The 16,386-nt window shown below is 43.7% G+C and overlaps 1 protein-coding gene across 1 annotated transcript; it reads left to right on the top strand.

Annotated features, from left to right (window-relative positions):
- Positions 1-6,834: 6,834 nt before the first annotated feature.
- LOC119417374 (E3 ubiquitin-protein ligase PDZRN3) lies at positions 6,835-9,841 on the top strand. The gene is made up of 3 exons (XM_037684578.1): positions 6,835-6,867; positions 7,523-8,030; positions 8,925-9,841. The coding sequence occupies exons 1-3, from the start codon at positions 6,841-6,843 to the stop codon at positions 9,839-9,841; spliced, it is 1,452 nt and encodes a 483-aa protein (XP_037540506.1). The 5' UTR covers positions 6,835-6,840.
- Positions 9,842-16,386: the final 6,545 nt, after the last annotated feature.

The following is a 16,386-nucleotide window of genomic DNA, read 5'->3' as shown; positions in this document are numbered from 1 at the left end:
ATCTGTCGACTCGTATCCAAACTCCAGCCAAAATCCAGTTTTAATTTGTTGTTAAGTTGTTGTTAGCTGCTTTCAGCCCAAAAGAAAGTCCTTACTGAGAGCAGTCCCAAGCAACATGCATGCACATTAGGTGAATACACAATATTCACAGCGCCAACTAATGACGTGGCATGGTAACTACAGTGGATTCGAGGGATCCATGTAAACACAGAATATGAGCCGTGTCAACGCGGATTTTTATCTCGAATCAACATTGAAAAAAACTGTTTCCCCTTGCCGTGTCCGTGTAAATTGGACCTAAAATTAGCATTGTAAATATACCATTAGTATTAGCAGAACTAGCATTAGCAGAATTAGCATTAGCAGAACTACCATTAGCAGAACTAGCATTAGGACTAGTCTGCTAGTAGTCGAGGACTACTCCTCGGATAAGGAGCAAAACGTCTTCTGTTACAAATAAAGTCCAGTTGTTTTTGTATTGAACGTTTTTGAATTCATCATGTCCTGGATGACTGAGAATCTTGACCAGCTTATTAGGACTAGTACAATTAATTAGTATTAGCAGAATTAGCGTTAGCAGAATTAACATTAGCATTAGGACTAGTACAATTAATTAGTATTAGCAGAATTAGTGTTAGCAGAATTAACATTAGCATTAGGACTAGTACAAATAGAATAGGCAAAATTAGCATTAGCAGAACTAGCATTAGCATATATAGCGTTAGGACTAGTACAATTAGCATTGGTAGGATTAGCATTAGCTAGTGTGACCAGAAGTTCCTGATTTCCAGAGACAGTCCCCGTTTTGGACAACCTGTCCCTGGATAAAGCTGTCTCTGGAAATGTCCCTGATTTTTGCATTTTATGAATGAGAAAAAAAAGTTGCGTGCAAACTATTACAGTAGCCTGGTAGAAAACGCGAGTGAGTATGTTGAGCGCAACATGTAGCTGGTTGCGCTGCTGTTAATATTACAGAGAAGAAGAGCCGAGCAGCGTGCACCACCTTTAAAACAGAAGAAGAAGACCACAGTGACGTTAGTTTTTGTTTTACATTGGACATTGGATATTTGCACTCCCTGGGATCAGCGGTGCCTTCCTCTCATTCAGTCTGATACAGGCAGTCTTATTTGGGTCAGCTGCGCTCAGTCTGCCCCTCCTCTGAGTCACAAAGGTTCACTTAGGACAGTCAACAAATTGCCAAAGCAAAAGCTCTGGAGACACAAAAATTAATATATTTTATTTATGTCATGTGACCCACTGACACAGAACTAACGTTAAATTGCTCTACTAGACCTGAAAAATGAGACACACTTGTTTATTTCAGATTTTACTGCATTTTTTATTTTATGGAGGAAGGAAATTTCACTAACGTGAAACATCAATCAGCGTTTGATTACTCTGTGATGTGTGACACAAAAAATGAATTTTGAAATTGAAATATAAAACTGAATTTTCAAAGCAAATGAATTAAGTTTCAAACCTTTAAATTCAGTTTCAATTTAATGAAATCCAATTTCAAAACAGCAATTCAAATTCAGTCTCTGATGGCACAAGTTTTAGCCCATAGCTGTCCTGTGATTTGGTATGTGTGAACTGATTTATTTTATTTGAACTGGGCTGATTCTAGCCGTGATGAATGTCTGGTTTGTGGTAGGAAATGATTATAGTTTTGTCAGCTGTGCCCAGGAAAAAAGGGCTGAGGTGTATTTTTCTACTCAGTTTGGACGTATGGAAGTTCCTCAGGTTTGTACATAAAACTGCACGAATCATACGCCACATTGTAAAATGCGACAGCAGTCAGACGTGCTAAAGGTTTAAATCTGAAGAACCGGCCAACCTCGTATCGAAGGCCAATCTCCGACTTTCCCAAAGAGCATTTTCCCTGCCTCAGATGTTAACCTGACACCTTTATACCAAGCGAAACCTTTGGAAGGACAGAAGTGATAGGTCTTTAAATGCATCCAGAAATCCAGAACAGATCCAGACCTGTTCTGGCTATGTAACTGCATCCAGAACAGGTCTGATCGTGCAGATATTATGTTTAAAAAATGTATTTTGCTTCTTGTTACTCCCTCTTCTCAGGCTAAGGCTCGTGAACCTTCCCATCACCCACGCCGGGAAGAGCTGCACTTTGTGGACGAGTACGGCCAGCCAATCACTGTACAGGTGGATGGTAAAGGTGGGCACAGCCACAGGAGAAGGCGGTCTCATTGTGCAGTTGAGTGCACTGTCCCAACAGAGAGACAGTGGGAGGCCCTGAGGGCCATGGGGCTGATGGAAGGAGACGAAGGCCAGGGAGACGTCTATGGTACAGGGTAGGTATACAAAGTTTTAGGGTCATCTTAATGTAAAAACTTAGGCTCTGTTGGGCGTGAGTGTCTATTTGTTCCCCTTATTTAGCTCTACATCTGTTGTTGGTAAAATATTCCAGCTGTTGGATTTAAACCATCGGAAAACATCAACAACCACAAAATCCTACCTTTGTCTCCTAGGTCTAGTTTGCACCACTGTGGTGAAAAGCTTATCGTCTTCTCATTGTGTTGGTTCTACATTAGATACAAGAGAGGAAACACCAGACTAATGTTAAAAGTTTGTTGAAAAGACTAAAGTCTGTTGCTCATCGAGGAGGTACAAATCAGAAAATTGTGGCAAACCAGATGGTTGTTTTATTACTCAAGTGTTCTTACTAATAAGACCAGAGTGGGGCTAAATTTTAAGAGGCAAGTTTGGTTTTGAATGTCTACATTCTGTAAAAGTGAAGAATTTGCGTAATAAATAGTTAAAATGAGAAAATTGCACTTGACTTTGGGTTTTGGACTTATTGAATCGAATGGAATCTGCAGTGAAAAGATTAATCATGAGAACGTTGAGTGATACATTAGATTGGACTTTATGGGCTAAAGTCAGTTTAAAAGACCACCCTGCTGTTGCAGCCTGTCTCATTCCATAAATATGAATGAGCTGAAGGTGTTTGTTGAACACACCATGATCAGACATGAACACTGCATCTTTTCAGGGACATGTGTACTTCCTGGGTTCATTGCATCCTTTCCCACGCATCCATGACTCTCGGTCCTGCCTGGATCACAATTATTCAATCAATCAATAAATCAATCAGTCAATCCATCCATCCATCCATCCATTATCTTCCGCTAGTTCCGAAGTTGGGTTGTGTGGACAGCAGCTTAATCAGGGAGGTCCAGACATCTCTTTCCACAGCCACCTCTTCCAGCTCTTCTGGGAGGACCCCAAGGTGTTTTTTCATTCAACCTTTATTTCTACAGGTAAATCCCATTGAGCCTCGAGGACTCATTTACAAGAGAGACCTGATTTCAACAAAGAATGATGACAACAATGGACAACAGTGACAACAATAAACAGCTATAAAAAGTCATACTCCAGTTTTTATTTTTTTATTTTAAACAAATAGGATGGCTAAAAAATGTAACAAAAAACAGCTAGATTCTAAGGCGAATGTAGAAAACTAAAAACAGGAACATGTCTGCATTGGTCCCTGCCAGGAGTCCAACAGATTCTTAAAGCCACTTAGAGAGGTCAAGGGCCAACCGAGAGACGAAGTCTCTCCAGTGTGTCCTGGGTCTTCCCCGGGATCTACTCTCAGTCGGATATGCCCGAAGCACCTCCCTAGGGAGATGCGCAGGAAACATCCTTACCAGATGCCCAAACCGCCTCAACTGGCTCCTCTTGATGTGGACGAGTAGCGGTTCTACTCTGAGTTTCTCCCAGATAACTGAACTTCTCACCCTATGGGAGAGTCCAGCTACCCTACAGAGGAAACTCATTCCAACCGCCTGCATCCGCAATCTCGTTCTTTCGGTCACTATGCAAAGTTTGTGGCCATAGGTGAGGATAGGAACGTAGACTGATGGGTAAACAGAGAGTTTTGCCTTACAGCTCAGTTCCCGCTTCACCACAATGGACTGGCACAAGAGTCCGCAGTACTACAGATGCTACACCAATCTGTCTGTCAATATTATGCTCCATTCTTCCTTCACTCATGAACAAAAGTCTGAGATACTTGAACTATTCCACTTGAGACAGAACCTCACCCTCGCCCTAAGAGAGCAATCCATCCTTTTCCGACTGAAGACAATGGCCTGAGATTTGGAGGTGCTGATTCTCATCCTAGCCACACCCCCCACAGTGTACCTTGAAGAACATGGTTGAAAGCCTTCTCCAAGTCCACAAAACACACGTAGACTGGATGGGCAAACTTCCAAGACCCCTCAAGGACCTCAGTGAAGGTAAAGAGCTGATCCAGTGTTCCACGGCCAGGACGGAACCCATATTGTTCCTCCTGGATATGAGGTTTGACTAACGATCTGACTCACTTCTCCAGTATCCCTGAATAGACTTTACCAGGGAGGATAAGGATGCCCCTCTAATTGGAGCACATTTAGATGTGAACCATTCCAGTGAGAGCTGGAGATCACGGCACAAAGTTGCCAACAGGACCACATCATATGAAAAGAGCAGAGATGGAATCCTGAGGCCACCAAACCAGAATCCCAGCATACACCCGTCCTTCATTTTGAAGAGGGGAATCACCACCCCAGTCTGCCAATCTAGTGTCACTGCTGCCAATGTCCATGCGATGTTGCAAAGGCGTGTCAACGAAGACAGCCCCACAACATCCAGAGCCTTAAGGAAATCAGGGCAAATCTCATCCATCCCCGGAGCCTTGCCACCTCAGAGCTTTTTAACTACCTCGGTGACCTTAGCCACGGTTATGGATAGACCAACCCTGAAGTCCCCAGACTCATCTTCCTCCATGGAAGATGTGCTGGTGGGATTGAGAAGGTCTGAGAAATATTCTTTCTGCCTCCCGATGACATCGCTGGTTGAGATCAACTGCACTGTGCTTTCACTGAAAAAAGTATTAGTAAAGTGCTATTTTCCCCTCCTCAGCCACATGATGGTTTGCCAGATTCTCCTCGGAGCCAAATGAGAGTCTTTATTCAAGGCCTTGCCAAACTCCTCCCACATCTGAGCTTTTGCCTCAGCAACAGCCAAGGCTGCAGACCATTTGGCCCTCCGGTACTCCTCAGCTGCCTCTGGAGTCCCACCAACCAACAAGTCCTGATAGGACTCTTTCTTCAGCTTGACAGCCTACCCAACCCGAGGTATCCACCACCGACTTCGAGGATGGCCACCGTGAGAAGCACTGGCAACCTTGCGGTCATAGTTCAAGGCAGAGACTTCAACAATTGAAGTGCAGAACATGGCCCACTCGGACTCAATGTCCCCCACCTCAGCTGGGATGTGGTTAAAGCTCTCCTGGAGGCATAAGTTTAAGATCTTTTTGACAGGTTCTTCTGCCAGGCATTCCCAGCAAACCCCCACTACTCATTTGTGTCTACCAGGTATATCTGGCATCTTACCCCTCTGTCTGACCCCACTCACTACCAGGTGGTGATCAATTGACAGCTCATCTCTTCTCTTCACCCGAGTGTCCAAAACAAATGGCCGTAAATCAGATGACATGACTACAAAGTCAATCATTGAACTATAACCTAGGCTTCCTGGTGCCAGATCCACTCATGGACAACCTTATGTTCGAACATGGTGTTTGTGATGGACAAACTATGACTAGCACGGAAGTCCAACAACAGAACACCACTCAAATTCAGATCAGCGAGGCCGTTCCTCCCATTCGTGCCCCTTCAGGTCACAATGTCATTACGCACTTGTGCATTGAAGTCCCGTAGCAGAATAAAGGAGTCCCCAGCTAGCACCCCTTCTAGCACTCCCGCCAAAAACCCCAAGAAGGACAGATACGCTGAACTGCCATTTGGCACGTAGGCACCAACAACAGTCAGAGCCCATCCTCCCACCCAAAGGCACAAGGAAGCCACCCCCTCATCTTCCAGGGAAAACTCCAGCACACAGGAACCAAGATGGGGGACCAAAAGTAGACCTACACCAGCTTGGCACCTCTCACCATGGGCAACTCCAGAGTGGAATAAGGTCTAGGCCCTCTCAAGGAGATTGGTTCCGGAACCCATGCTGTGCGTTGAGGTGAGCCCAACTATACTGTATCTAGCTGGTGCCTCTCAACCTCACACACAAGCTCAGGCTCCTTCCCCACCAGAGAGGTTACATTCCATGTCCCAAGAGCCAACTTTGGTAAGTCAGGGTCAGAGCACCAAGATGCCCGCTTTTGGCCACTGCCCATGGCATCAAGCACCTGACTTATATGACTGCATGTGGTAGGTCCGCAGGAAGGCAGACTCATGATTCTCCTTTAGGCTGAGCCTGACTGGGCCTCATGAGTAGAGGCTCAGTCACCAGGTGCCCACTGACGAGGCCCTCCAGGTCTGGCTCCAGGGTGTGGCCCCAGTAACCCACGTCCCAGCAAGGAACACTGAGTTTCTTGTTTTATTTTGTCCATAAAAGTATTTTACATCACGGTCTTGAGACACTTATGACATGTCTGACATCACGTCCTGATGGTACTGGATCTCTTCTCTTTCACAGGTCTTATTATGGTCACATGACTGTGTCACCTGACCTGTACCCTGCCAGTGGTCACATGATGATGTCATCTGACGTCTACCCACTCAATGGCTACCTCCCCACACCATCGAACAATCAGCACCAGGGGAACAGCTACCTGCCCAGTGTCTCTTACAGCTTAGACCACCTGGACCAGCTGGACTACCAGGTGATTTTATTTTTACTGGTCCATTCCTAAATCCCCCAGAATGTGTGTGGTTCTATTGTGTATTCTGAACTGGGTTTCACTTCCAGGGTCCAGCAATGTTGCCCTATCAGCCAAACTCAGAGAGCTGTCTGATTGGCTGCTACAGAGGAGAAGAGATGAAGCCAAAGACTTTCCACAGACAGGTAACTGGACTCGATGATCTACTATCTTTTCTGGTCCCTTGCTCTAAGTGTTCAGGCTCCGCTGTTTTTGGGTCAGCTGCACCTCTGAGTGTGACTTGTGGATCTACAGTACAGTTTTATCCTCCAGCCCAACAGATGGGGATAACCTACTGTGCTGTCAGTGGTCTCTGGAGCCTGACTGTTCATTTCACCTCGGTGGACTCAGATTGTGTTTTGCGATTTGATCTGGACTGTGAGTCATTGTGCCTCACAGCAGTCCACCACACTTGGCAACTAGTACGACCTGTTGCCTAATAAGCAAATCTGAGGGCTTTAGACAATATTTTTTACACAATATTTAAGTTTGTGTAGTTTCTCAAAAGAAAGTTGTAGTTGGCAGAAAATTTATCACAGTATAGTCTCAAAAGTATTCTCATTTTTGTTCTTCTTGCATTTCCTTTACCCTGGTTTGACTTTGATACGACCTTCTGAAGTTTCATTACCGCAGGATGCACCGTTCACCCAGACACAAAACCTCAGGCTGCACATTTGATCTCCAAGGGATCTTGTGTACTTCAACAGACTGAAAGAGTCTTTATTTGTTCAGGAAGTTCAGTATTCATGTTAATTTATTAAACTGAGTGTAATCTAACTCAAACTGTCCTTTTCTCTTTAGTCAGACTATCGTCATGCTTGGAGGTCTGACCATCCTCTAGGATACCTTCCTCTCAGTGAGCTTGACAGCGGGTTGGGCTGTGGACCAGACAGCCCACACCACAGGTTGCTGCTTTCCGAAGCCGAGACTGATGCCATGTCATCTCTGCCAGGCCACACCCCTTCCTCCCAAGGCTCCTCCTCTTCCTCTGAATCCCTAATCTCATCCGAACCCAGTGACTCCGGTTTCCACAGCGTCAGCACTGGGGAGCACAGACGGCTGCACAAGATTCATGGGGGCCACAACTCCCGTCAGACTCCCCACCTCCGATCAGGCCACTCCCCTCGAGAGCAGAGAGGACGTTGGGACTTGGAGTCCATCCCTGAGACGACGCCAGTGATCCACTCTGAAGCACCACAGGCTTCACACTGCTCAGTGGGTAACAGCACTACCACAACAGTCCACTTCCACAGAGCTGAGAGGAGTCCAACTTTACCACGCCATCGTTCCCCACCATCACCATCTGTCGGTACGAAAACACACCAACAATCACATAAACTGTCCAGAAACTGCATCTACAGTTGGAAAGTTTGAAAAGGATCAATACGATTGGATTTATTCAGCTCTGGTACAGCAGCCTGAACCTGTGATGCTTTTAGAGCTCATCTCAAAATGAAAATGTTTTTAAATACAGTTTTCAGATTGGGACTCAGACTTGGGTTGTTACCTTGATGGTCCATTGGTCTGGGAGTCTACCTGTACTAGAACCTCGAGCAAAAATACCATTATTTCAAGGTTAACACAAATTTTTAAAAAGCATCACAAGTTATTTGCTTTTATTTGAAAACAAAAATGCAATTTCTATTACAACCACTGCTGATAATATCACATATTGATTATTATTGATTACTTTACAGGAATAATATTTAAAATTTAATCATAAATCAACAAACACGCACTGCCTTTTATGCTGCAATGATGTCAAACATTGGAATGATATCAAACTAAACCTTACCTTAAACATTGTCATAAATATCAGAAATACCAGAGATCATTTATTTATTTATTTATTTTGTTTCTTGTGAAATACTGGTAATACTTTTGAGTGTGCAACTAAAAGACCTTTTTAATCTCCACCTACATCGTGGTCTGACCCCTACACTTTGGTGGTCTTCCTTGGTGTGAATAAATAAAATGTAAAGGTAGGGGTAGTTGGTAAAAACCAATAAGTAAAATAAAACTCCTGAAAAGTCAAGAAAGTTAACATTTCTTTTATAACTGTTTTACAATGTTCAGCAGTATTCAGTGATTCTTCTCACAAAGACAACGTTAACATCATGTCCTTGGATTTAAACTAACAAATTAAATTCAGGGTAGAGATTTGGTTTTCTGCTTTCAGACTGGGTTCTTGTTCTGTCTGCAGGTTGTCGGACTGAGCCTTGCCAGCGGAGGGCGCTGTGGTTGGAGCAGCAGATGGGTGGAAGAAGGATGATGGAGGCTCCGGGGAGGAGTCGAACGATAACAGATCTGAGTGAGGGGCAAAGGCACCGTAGGGCAAGTCACCCCAACATGACGGACCAGGACAATTTGAGAAATACACTCCAGAACTGCCAATCCAGTCCAACCAGAGATGCGATGGGACCGAGGAGCAGGGCCAGTTATCCCAGCAACAGTCACCCCGCTGGGCACCTCAGCATAGACAGACCCAACCTGACCAATCATCTGAGCTCAACCCGGAGCAGAGAGGAGGACTCCCTCTCTAAGAGTCCTGGATCTGCCTCCAGTGGCATCTCGGACTGGCGAGGCGTTCAAACTCTCGGGAGTCACATGGAGACACTTAAAGGTCCCTATGTTCCTTTGTACAGCACTCTTGGAGCCCCTCAGCATAGTCCTCGATCTCCAACTTCACCCCGGTCCAGACTGTCCAATCAGAAGTCTGTCAGGAATCAGCTACTCAGAGCCCGAGCTTACCGATTGGCCAGGGAACGCAGTGAGGTCACGACAGATGAAGGCGAGGGGGCAAGGGAAGGAGAAGAGGAAGGGGAAGATGGACGGTGGGCGGGACGATACTGGAGTCGGACAGAAAGAAGGCGTCAGATGGCGCTATCACGGCAACACCGAGAGAGAAGAGGCGGAGGGGAGGACCTGATGGGGGGAGGTCAGGGGTTGCTGTCATCTCAGGCGGTGTTGGAGCTGAGCCACATGAAGCAGAACCGCCTGAGGAACAGCAAGCTGCTCGACGATTGGACGACAGTGGAGGAACTGTTGACACACGGGACCCGAGTGGAGAGCGACAGTCAGCTCTGTCCGAGCCCTCTGTTATCAGTCACCACTGTCTGATCCGAACATGTCAAGAAGTGATGAAATGCTCACAAAGGTCCAGATTCATCAAAGGTTGTGATGGATTATAATACAGATTAATGAAGCTTGTTTATACAAAGAAAATTCACAACAGTGGTCATCTCAGAAAAAAACATTTTCTAGTCCAATTATGTAAGATTCACTTAGATATAATTAATACTCTCTTCATAAATACAAACCTTTAGACTTAATATGATGAATGGGAAAGGGGAAAAAAAAAGATAAATGTGAAAAGTTAAACCAGTAGAGTTTGTAAAAGTGAAAAAAAGTGCAAGTTAGTCTCAGAGTGAATTATGTCCTAAATGGCCCCTCATACAGTATAATAAAAAACGCTAACTTGTATGAAAATGTGTTGCTCTGTTCGCCAACAGATAACTTCTGATACAGAAGATACCTGCTAAAACTGTATTATCTGTGACCAAATGTCTTACTTACCTGGTGAAAGTGATGAATTTTAAATCAAAGAAAGTTCATTTATGAAACACATTGGAGAGTGAAGGCACGGAGGTTAGAGAAGATGGGCCTGTGATCAGAAGGTCGCCGGTTCGACTCCCTGGACCGACAACATCAAAATGTGGGTGGGAAAAAATGAAACACCCACACCTGCCTCCACCCTCATTTGCCCCACTCTGGGCCCTTGAACAAGGCCCTTAACCCCACCATCTGCTCCCAAACAGGTCTCTCGTGAATGTGAGTCGTCGTGACTCATTGAGACTACCTGAATACATAAAGGTAAAACAACAACATTAAAATGACATGAATAAACACTCAGCCAGCATGTCACATATCTAGAATAGATCAGATGTGAAGTCATTAGAATTTAGGAAATAAATCTGGGTATCGTCTGCATAACACTGAAACAAAATGTTGGATTTTCTTATTTTTAACCCACAATTAATGACAAACTGTCAAGGAATATCAGATGAAACATGTTTTTAATCAAAGAAGAAATCTTTCAGTTTTAACAATAAATTTGAGTTATACAAACATTAATCAACTCAGACATCAGTCTTTGCAAAACGTATGAAGTGCGTCACCAGGAAGCTCGACTGGTTCAATAAAAGAAAAACCCGAGGAATAATTTCAAACATTCAAATGAACTTTCTTCTTCAACCTTTCTGAATCTGGACCTCAGTTTCCTCCTCCTGTGGGACCTTTTTGTTTGACTGCAGATTAAAGTCAGAAGTTTAACCTTAAATGGATCTCAGAACACACCAGAGAAATTTGCACAAAGACGAAGAAGTTAACGCAGATAAAATCATGAAAATCTCGCGAGTCCTGCTGAGATTTCCGGCCTGAAACAAGTTTCAACCAACGATGACGTCTGAAAATGGTCAGAGATGTAAAGTCTGCCGCAGAGGAGACGTTCTGCAGATCTGTCTCAGATGAGCTTCATGAGACTGCAGATCCTTCACACACCAGACTGTCAGCGGACACAGATATCACCCGAGTGACGTTGCCTTGTGGAAATCCTCCTTCTCAGACTGCCTTTGTTTTTCTGTTCGTGGCAGAAAAGTTGGAGGAACTCTGGATCTGCTGCCTGTTGGAGGGTTTCAGCACCGCCCTGGAGGTCCTTCAGGATTCAGTTTCAGCACAGTCGTTCCTCCTCAGTCATCACTGGTCTCCTCCGGGTCGTTACTTTTGAAATCCCTCTGGAGCCGAGGCGGCGTGTAAATAACAGAGCTTTCACTGTGTACAGCAGGACTCGTGTTCCTCCACAGCAGAAAACTTCTGAACCCTTTCTGATCATCCAGTCCTTTTCTGAAACATCTCACATGGTACGATTTGCTGCTTTTCCTTCTCAGACGTCCCATTTCTGGATAAATCCTCTTCAGTTTTTTTAAACATAATAAAAAAAAACTGTTGAAGGCTTTATTTAGCTCCTGTCTGCGTAGTTAGCAGTTAAAGATGTCTTGAGCTTTAATAATAAAATTATTGGTCTTTATTTTTTCAGAAAACCCTGCAGTTTACTCCTAAATGCATTTCATGACGCCAGCAGAGAAAAGCCTTTTTAAAAAATCCTCGTTTCTGAGAACTTTACTAGAATAAAATGTGAACTGAACCGTAGAACGTCTGGAGAACTCTGGATGACGAGCGCCTTAACGTCTCCAGACGTGAATAAATGATCACACACTTTGTAAAACGAGGATGGTGTTCACAACAAAATGAGTTTGATGATGTCACACCAGACAGAGCCTCAGGGCCTCTCTGATTGGCTGGTTTAACACGTTCTGACGTGTTCCATCTTTTTTCTGAGGAAGACTCTGATGAAGGAGATGATGATGAAGATCACCGTGGAGTTGAAAAAAACACAAACCTCGCCCACAACGTGCAGAACCCATTAATCAATTAACACCAACCAGGTGACCAGCTCTTCATCAGACGGCCATCTTGAATCATGTGACACTGTCATGTGAACGAACTATTTAAACTCTAATGATCCCCGGCTCGACGGCTGCGTGACAGAGAAACATTCCGACCATGGCTTTACGTTCGTTTTAGGGTCTAAACAACAACTTAAAGAACAAACAAACAAATATACGATGGTTTCGGCTCTTCTGTTCACCCCAGATAAATCATGTGAACACCAACATATCATCGGCTGATCCGACCAGCCAGATGGCGTGCTCGCAGGGCGTGCAGCCCCCACTCCTTCCTGCGTTCATCTACTCCCACCCAAGAAGCCGCACCACGATTACAGCCTTAAACAGGTCACATGATGTGCTGGAACACTGGTTTAACATCTGAACTAACATCTGGTCTAACATTTGGCCTAACCTCTGTTCTAACATCCAGCCTAACATTAGGTCTAACATCTGGTCTAACATCTGGTCTAACATTCAGGCTAACATTCAGTCTAACATCTGGTCTAACATTTGGCCTAACATCTGGTCTAACATTCAGTCTAACATCTGGTCTCACATTCAGTCTAACATCTGGTCAAACATTTGGCCTAACATCTGGTCTAACATCCAGCCTAACATTTGGTCTAACATTTGGCCTAACATCTGGTCTAACATCTGGCCTAAGATCTGGTCTAACATCCAGCCTAACATTCGGTCTAACATTCAGTCTAACATCTGGTCTAACATTTGGTCTAATATCAGGTCTAATATCTGTCCTAACATCCGGTCTAACATCTGGTCTAACATCTGGTCTAACATCCAGCCTAACATTCGGTCTTACATTTAGCCTAACATCTGGTCTTACATTCAGTCTAACATCTGGTCTAACATTTGGCCTAACATCTGGTCTAACATCCAGCCTAACATTCGGTCTTACATTTAGCCTAACATCTGGTCTAACATTCAGTCTAACATCTGGTCTAACATTTGGCCTAACATCTGGTCTAACATCCAGCCTAACATTCGGTCTAACATCCAGCCTAACATCTGGTCTAACATCCAGCCTAACATTCCGTCTAAGATTCTGTCTAACATCTGGTCTAACATCTGGTCTAAATCAGGTCTAACATCTGTCCTAACATCCGGTCTAACATCCGGCCTAACATCTGGTTTAACATCCATCCTAACAGTCAGTCTAACATCTGGCCCAACATCTGGTCTTTGTGTGCAGAAACAGAAATGGTCACTGCAGATCTTTGATGAAGGGACTTTAGGTGTTCCGCTCTGCCTCATCCTCTTCATCAGACATGTTCATCATCATTTGTACCGACGTTCTTCTCACAGTTTGATGAAATTTTACAAACACATCTGGCTGCTAACTAAAAACTAACAAAGTTTGTCTGTTTGTGAAAAACAAAGAAAAATGAGATTGGGTCGGGAGTTTCTTCTCTTCTTGTTTCCAAGCATTTCTAAAAGTGTCTGAGGTGCTGACAGAACTCTGAAGGCATCTCAGCTCACAATGACGTCAGGACAACGGAGCCTTTTCTCCAGTCTGTCGGAACCTCAGGTCAAGAAGTTCTTCAGAGACTGGACCTGGACCAGACATTCTCTTAACTGTGGATCAGAACCAGACTCAAACCTCAGTGGACTCTCTGTCCCTAAGGGTTGATTCCAGGATCCTCTGAAAGAAGTGAGAGATGGAAATAATGTAGAAATTCTTCTTCAGGGTAAAAGGTTGTCATGTGGTGCATCACCTAATCAAGGAGGCCAATGCAATTTTGTTCAGTCTGAGAAAAAGATGTTTATTTTCATAATTTGTGAAAGACGTGAAAGAAATCAAATCTGAGGCTTCAGATCTAAGAGTTGGAGCAGCGTTATGGGTACACGGTGCGATCCTTACGTTCATGCGCCAAAGAGACGGGGACAAAGGTCTGATGTCCATCAGAAGCAAAACAATATTAGAGATTTTTTTTTTTAATTCTTTTAGTTTTTATTTTACACAAAGGTTTGATCACAGCTGGTAAAGATGTTCCATTCTAACCTGGCTCATCAATTGGCATGGACCAAAACCAAAACATCCTTTTCTGCTGGTCGACACTGAATCTGAACAATCTCACATTTCTGTTTCAAACCTAGCTGCTACATCACTTCCTGTCTTTGGTTCACGTCCTTTCTTTGGTTTGTTTATTGTCTTTGGTTCACTTCCTGTCTTCAGTTTACTTCCTGTCTTTGGTCCGTTTCTTGTCTTTGGTTTCTTTATTGTCTTGGGTTTGTTTCCTGTCTTTTGTTTGTTTCCTGTCTTTGGTTTGATTCTTGTCTTTGGTTTGATTCTTGTCTTTGGTTTGATTCTTGTCTTTGGTTCGTTTATTGTCTTGGGTTTGTTTCCTGTCTTTAGTTTGTTTCCTGTCTTTAGTTTGTTTCCTGTCTTTAGTTCGTTTCCTGTCTTTGGTTCGTTTCCTGTCTTTGGTTCGATTCTTGTCTTTGGTTCGTTTCCTGTCTTTGGTTCGTTTCCTGTCTTTGGTTTGATTCTTGTCTTTGGTTCGATTCTTGTCTTTGGTTCGATTCTTGTCTTTGGTTCGATTCTTGTCTTTGGTTCCTTTATTGTCTTGGGTTTGTTTCCTGTCTTTGGTTCGATTCTTGTCTTTGGTTTGTTTCCTGTCTTTGGTTTGTTTCTTGTCTTTGGTTCGATTCTTGTCTTTGGTTTGTTTCCTGTCTTTGGTTTGTTTCTTGTCTTTGGTTCGATTCTTGTCTTTGGTTCCTTTATTGTCTTGGGTTTGTTTCCCGTCTTTGGTTTGTTTCTTGTCTTTGGTTCGATTCTTGTCTTTGGTTCCTTTATTGTCTTGGGTTTGTTTCCTGTTTTTGGTTTGTTTCTTGTCTTTGGTTTATTTCTTGTCTTTGGTTCGATTCTTGTCTTTGGTTCGATTCTTGTCTTTGGTTCGATTCTTGTCTTTGGTTTGTTTTTTGTCTTTGGTTCCTTTCTTGTCTTTGGTTCGATTCTTGTCTTTGGTTCGATTCTTGTCTTTGGTTCCTTTATTGTCTTGGATTTGTTTCCTGTCTTTGGTTTGTTTCTTGGGCAGCACGGTGGCGCAACTGGTAGAGCTGCTGCCTCTCAGCGAGCAGGTCCTTGGTTCAAACCCCGGTCCAGGGGCCTTTCTGGGTGGAGTTTGCATGTTCTCTCCGTGCATGCGTGGGTTTTCTCCGGGTACTCCGGTTTCCTCCCACAGACCAAAAACATGCATGTTAGGCTGACTGGTAACTCTAAATTGTCCCTAGGTGTGAGTGAGAGAGTGAATGGTTGTTTGTCTCGTTTGTCTCTATGTGTCCCTGTGATGGACTTGCGACCCGTCCAGGGTGTACCCCGCTCCTCGTACAGTGATTGCTGGACATGGGCACCGGCGACCCCCGTGACCCAAAATGGAACAAGCGGGTAAAGAAAATGGATGGATGGTTTGTTTCTTGTCTTTAGTTCATTTCTTGTCTTTGGTTTGTTTCTTGTCTTTGGTTCGTTTCTTGTCTTGGGCTTGTTTATTGTCTTTGGTTCCTTTATTGTCTTGGGTTTGTTTCTTGTCTTTGGTTTGTTTCCTGTCTTTGGTTCGTTTCTTGTCTTTAGTTTGTTTCCTGTCCTTGGATGATTTCTTGTATTTGGTTTGTTTCTTGTCTTTGGTTTGTTTCCTGTCTTTGGTTCGTTTCTTGTCTTTAGTTTGTTTCCTGTCCTTGGATCCTTTCTTGTTTTTGGTTTGTTTCCTGTTTTTGGTTCTCTTCCTATCTTTGGGTTGTTTTCTGTCTTTGGTTCTCTTCCTATCTTTGGTTTGTTTTCTGTCTTTGGTTTGTTTCCTATCTTTGGTTTGTTTCTTGTCTTTGGTTTGTTTCCTGTCTTTGGTTCTCTTCCTATCTTTGGTTTGTTTCCTGTCTTTGGTTTGTTTCTTGTCTTTGGTTTGTTTCCTGTCTTTGGTTCTCTTCCTATCTTTGGTTTGTTTCCTATCTTTGGTTTATTTCTTGTCTTTGGTTTATTTCTTGTCATTAGTTTGTTTCCTGTCTTTGGTTCTCTTCCTATCTTTGGGGAATTTCTTGTCTTTGGTTTGTTTCCAGTTTTCAGTTTACTTCCAGTCTCAGAAGTGTCTGTGTGTCTTCATTCTCAGCAGCAGGTGAGCTGAATGTGTCTCTGGTTGGCCTTTGACC

This window comes from Nematolebias whitei, chromosome 11 (genome assembly GCF_014905685.2).
Source record: "Nematolebias whitei isolate Nwh7 chromosome 11, NemWhi1, whole genome shotgun sequence".
In the NCBI taxonomy this organism is placed as follows: Eukaryota; Metazoa; Chordata; class Actinopteri; order Cyprinodontiformes; family Rivulidae; genus Nematolebias; species Nematolebias whitei.
Note: the sequence above shows the minus strand (reverse complement) of the source record. Positions and strands in the feature narration are given on the sequence as shown.

What these genes read in the sequence shown, in the direction of transcription:
- LOC119417374 (XM_037684578.1), top strand. Translation starts at nt 6,841, where the DNA reads ATGAAGCCAAAGACTTTCCACAGACAG. An exon ending in CAAAGACTTTCCACAGACAG is followed by an intron (nt 6,868 to 7,522) that starts GTAACTGGACTC and finishes TTTTCTCTTTAG; the next exon opens with TCAGACTATCGTCATGCTTG. An exon ending in CCCACCATCACCATCTGTCG is followed by an intron (nt 8,031 to 8,924) that starts GTACGAAAACAC and finishes TTCTGTCTGCAG; the next exon opens with GTTGTCGGACTGAGCCTTGC.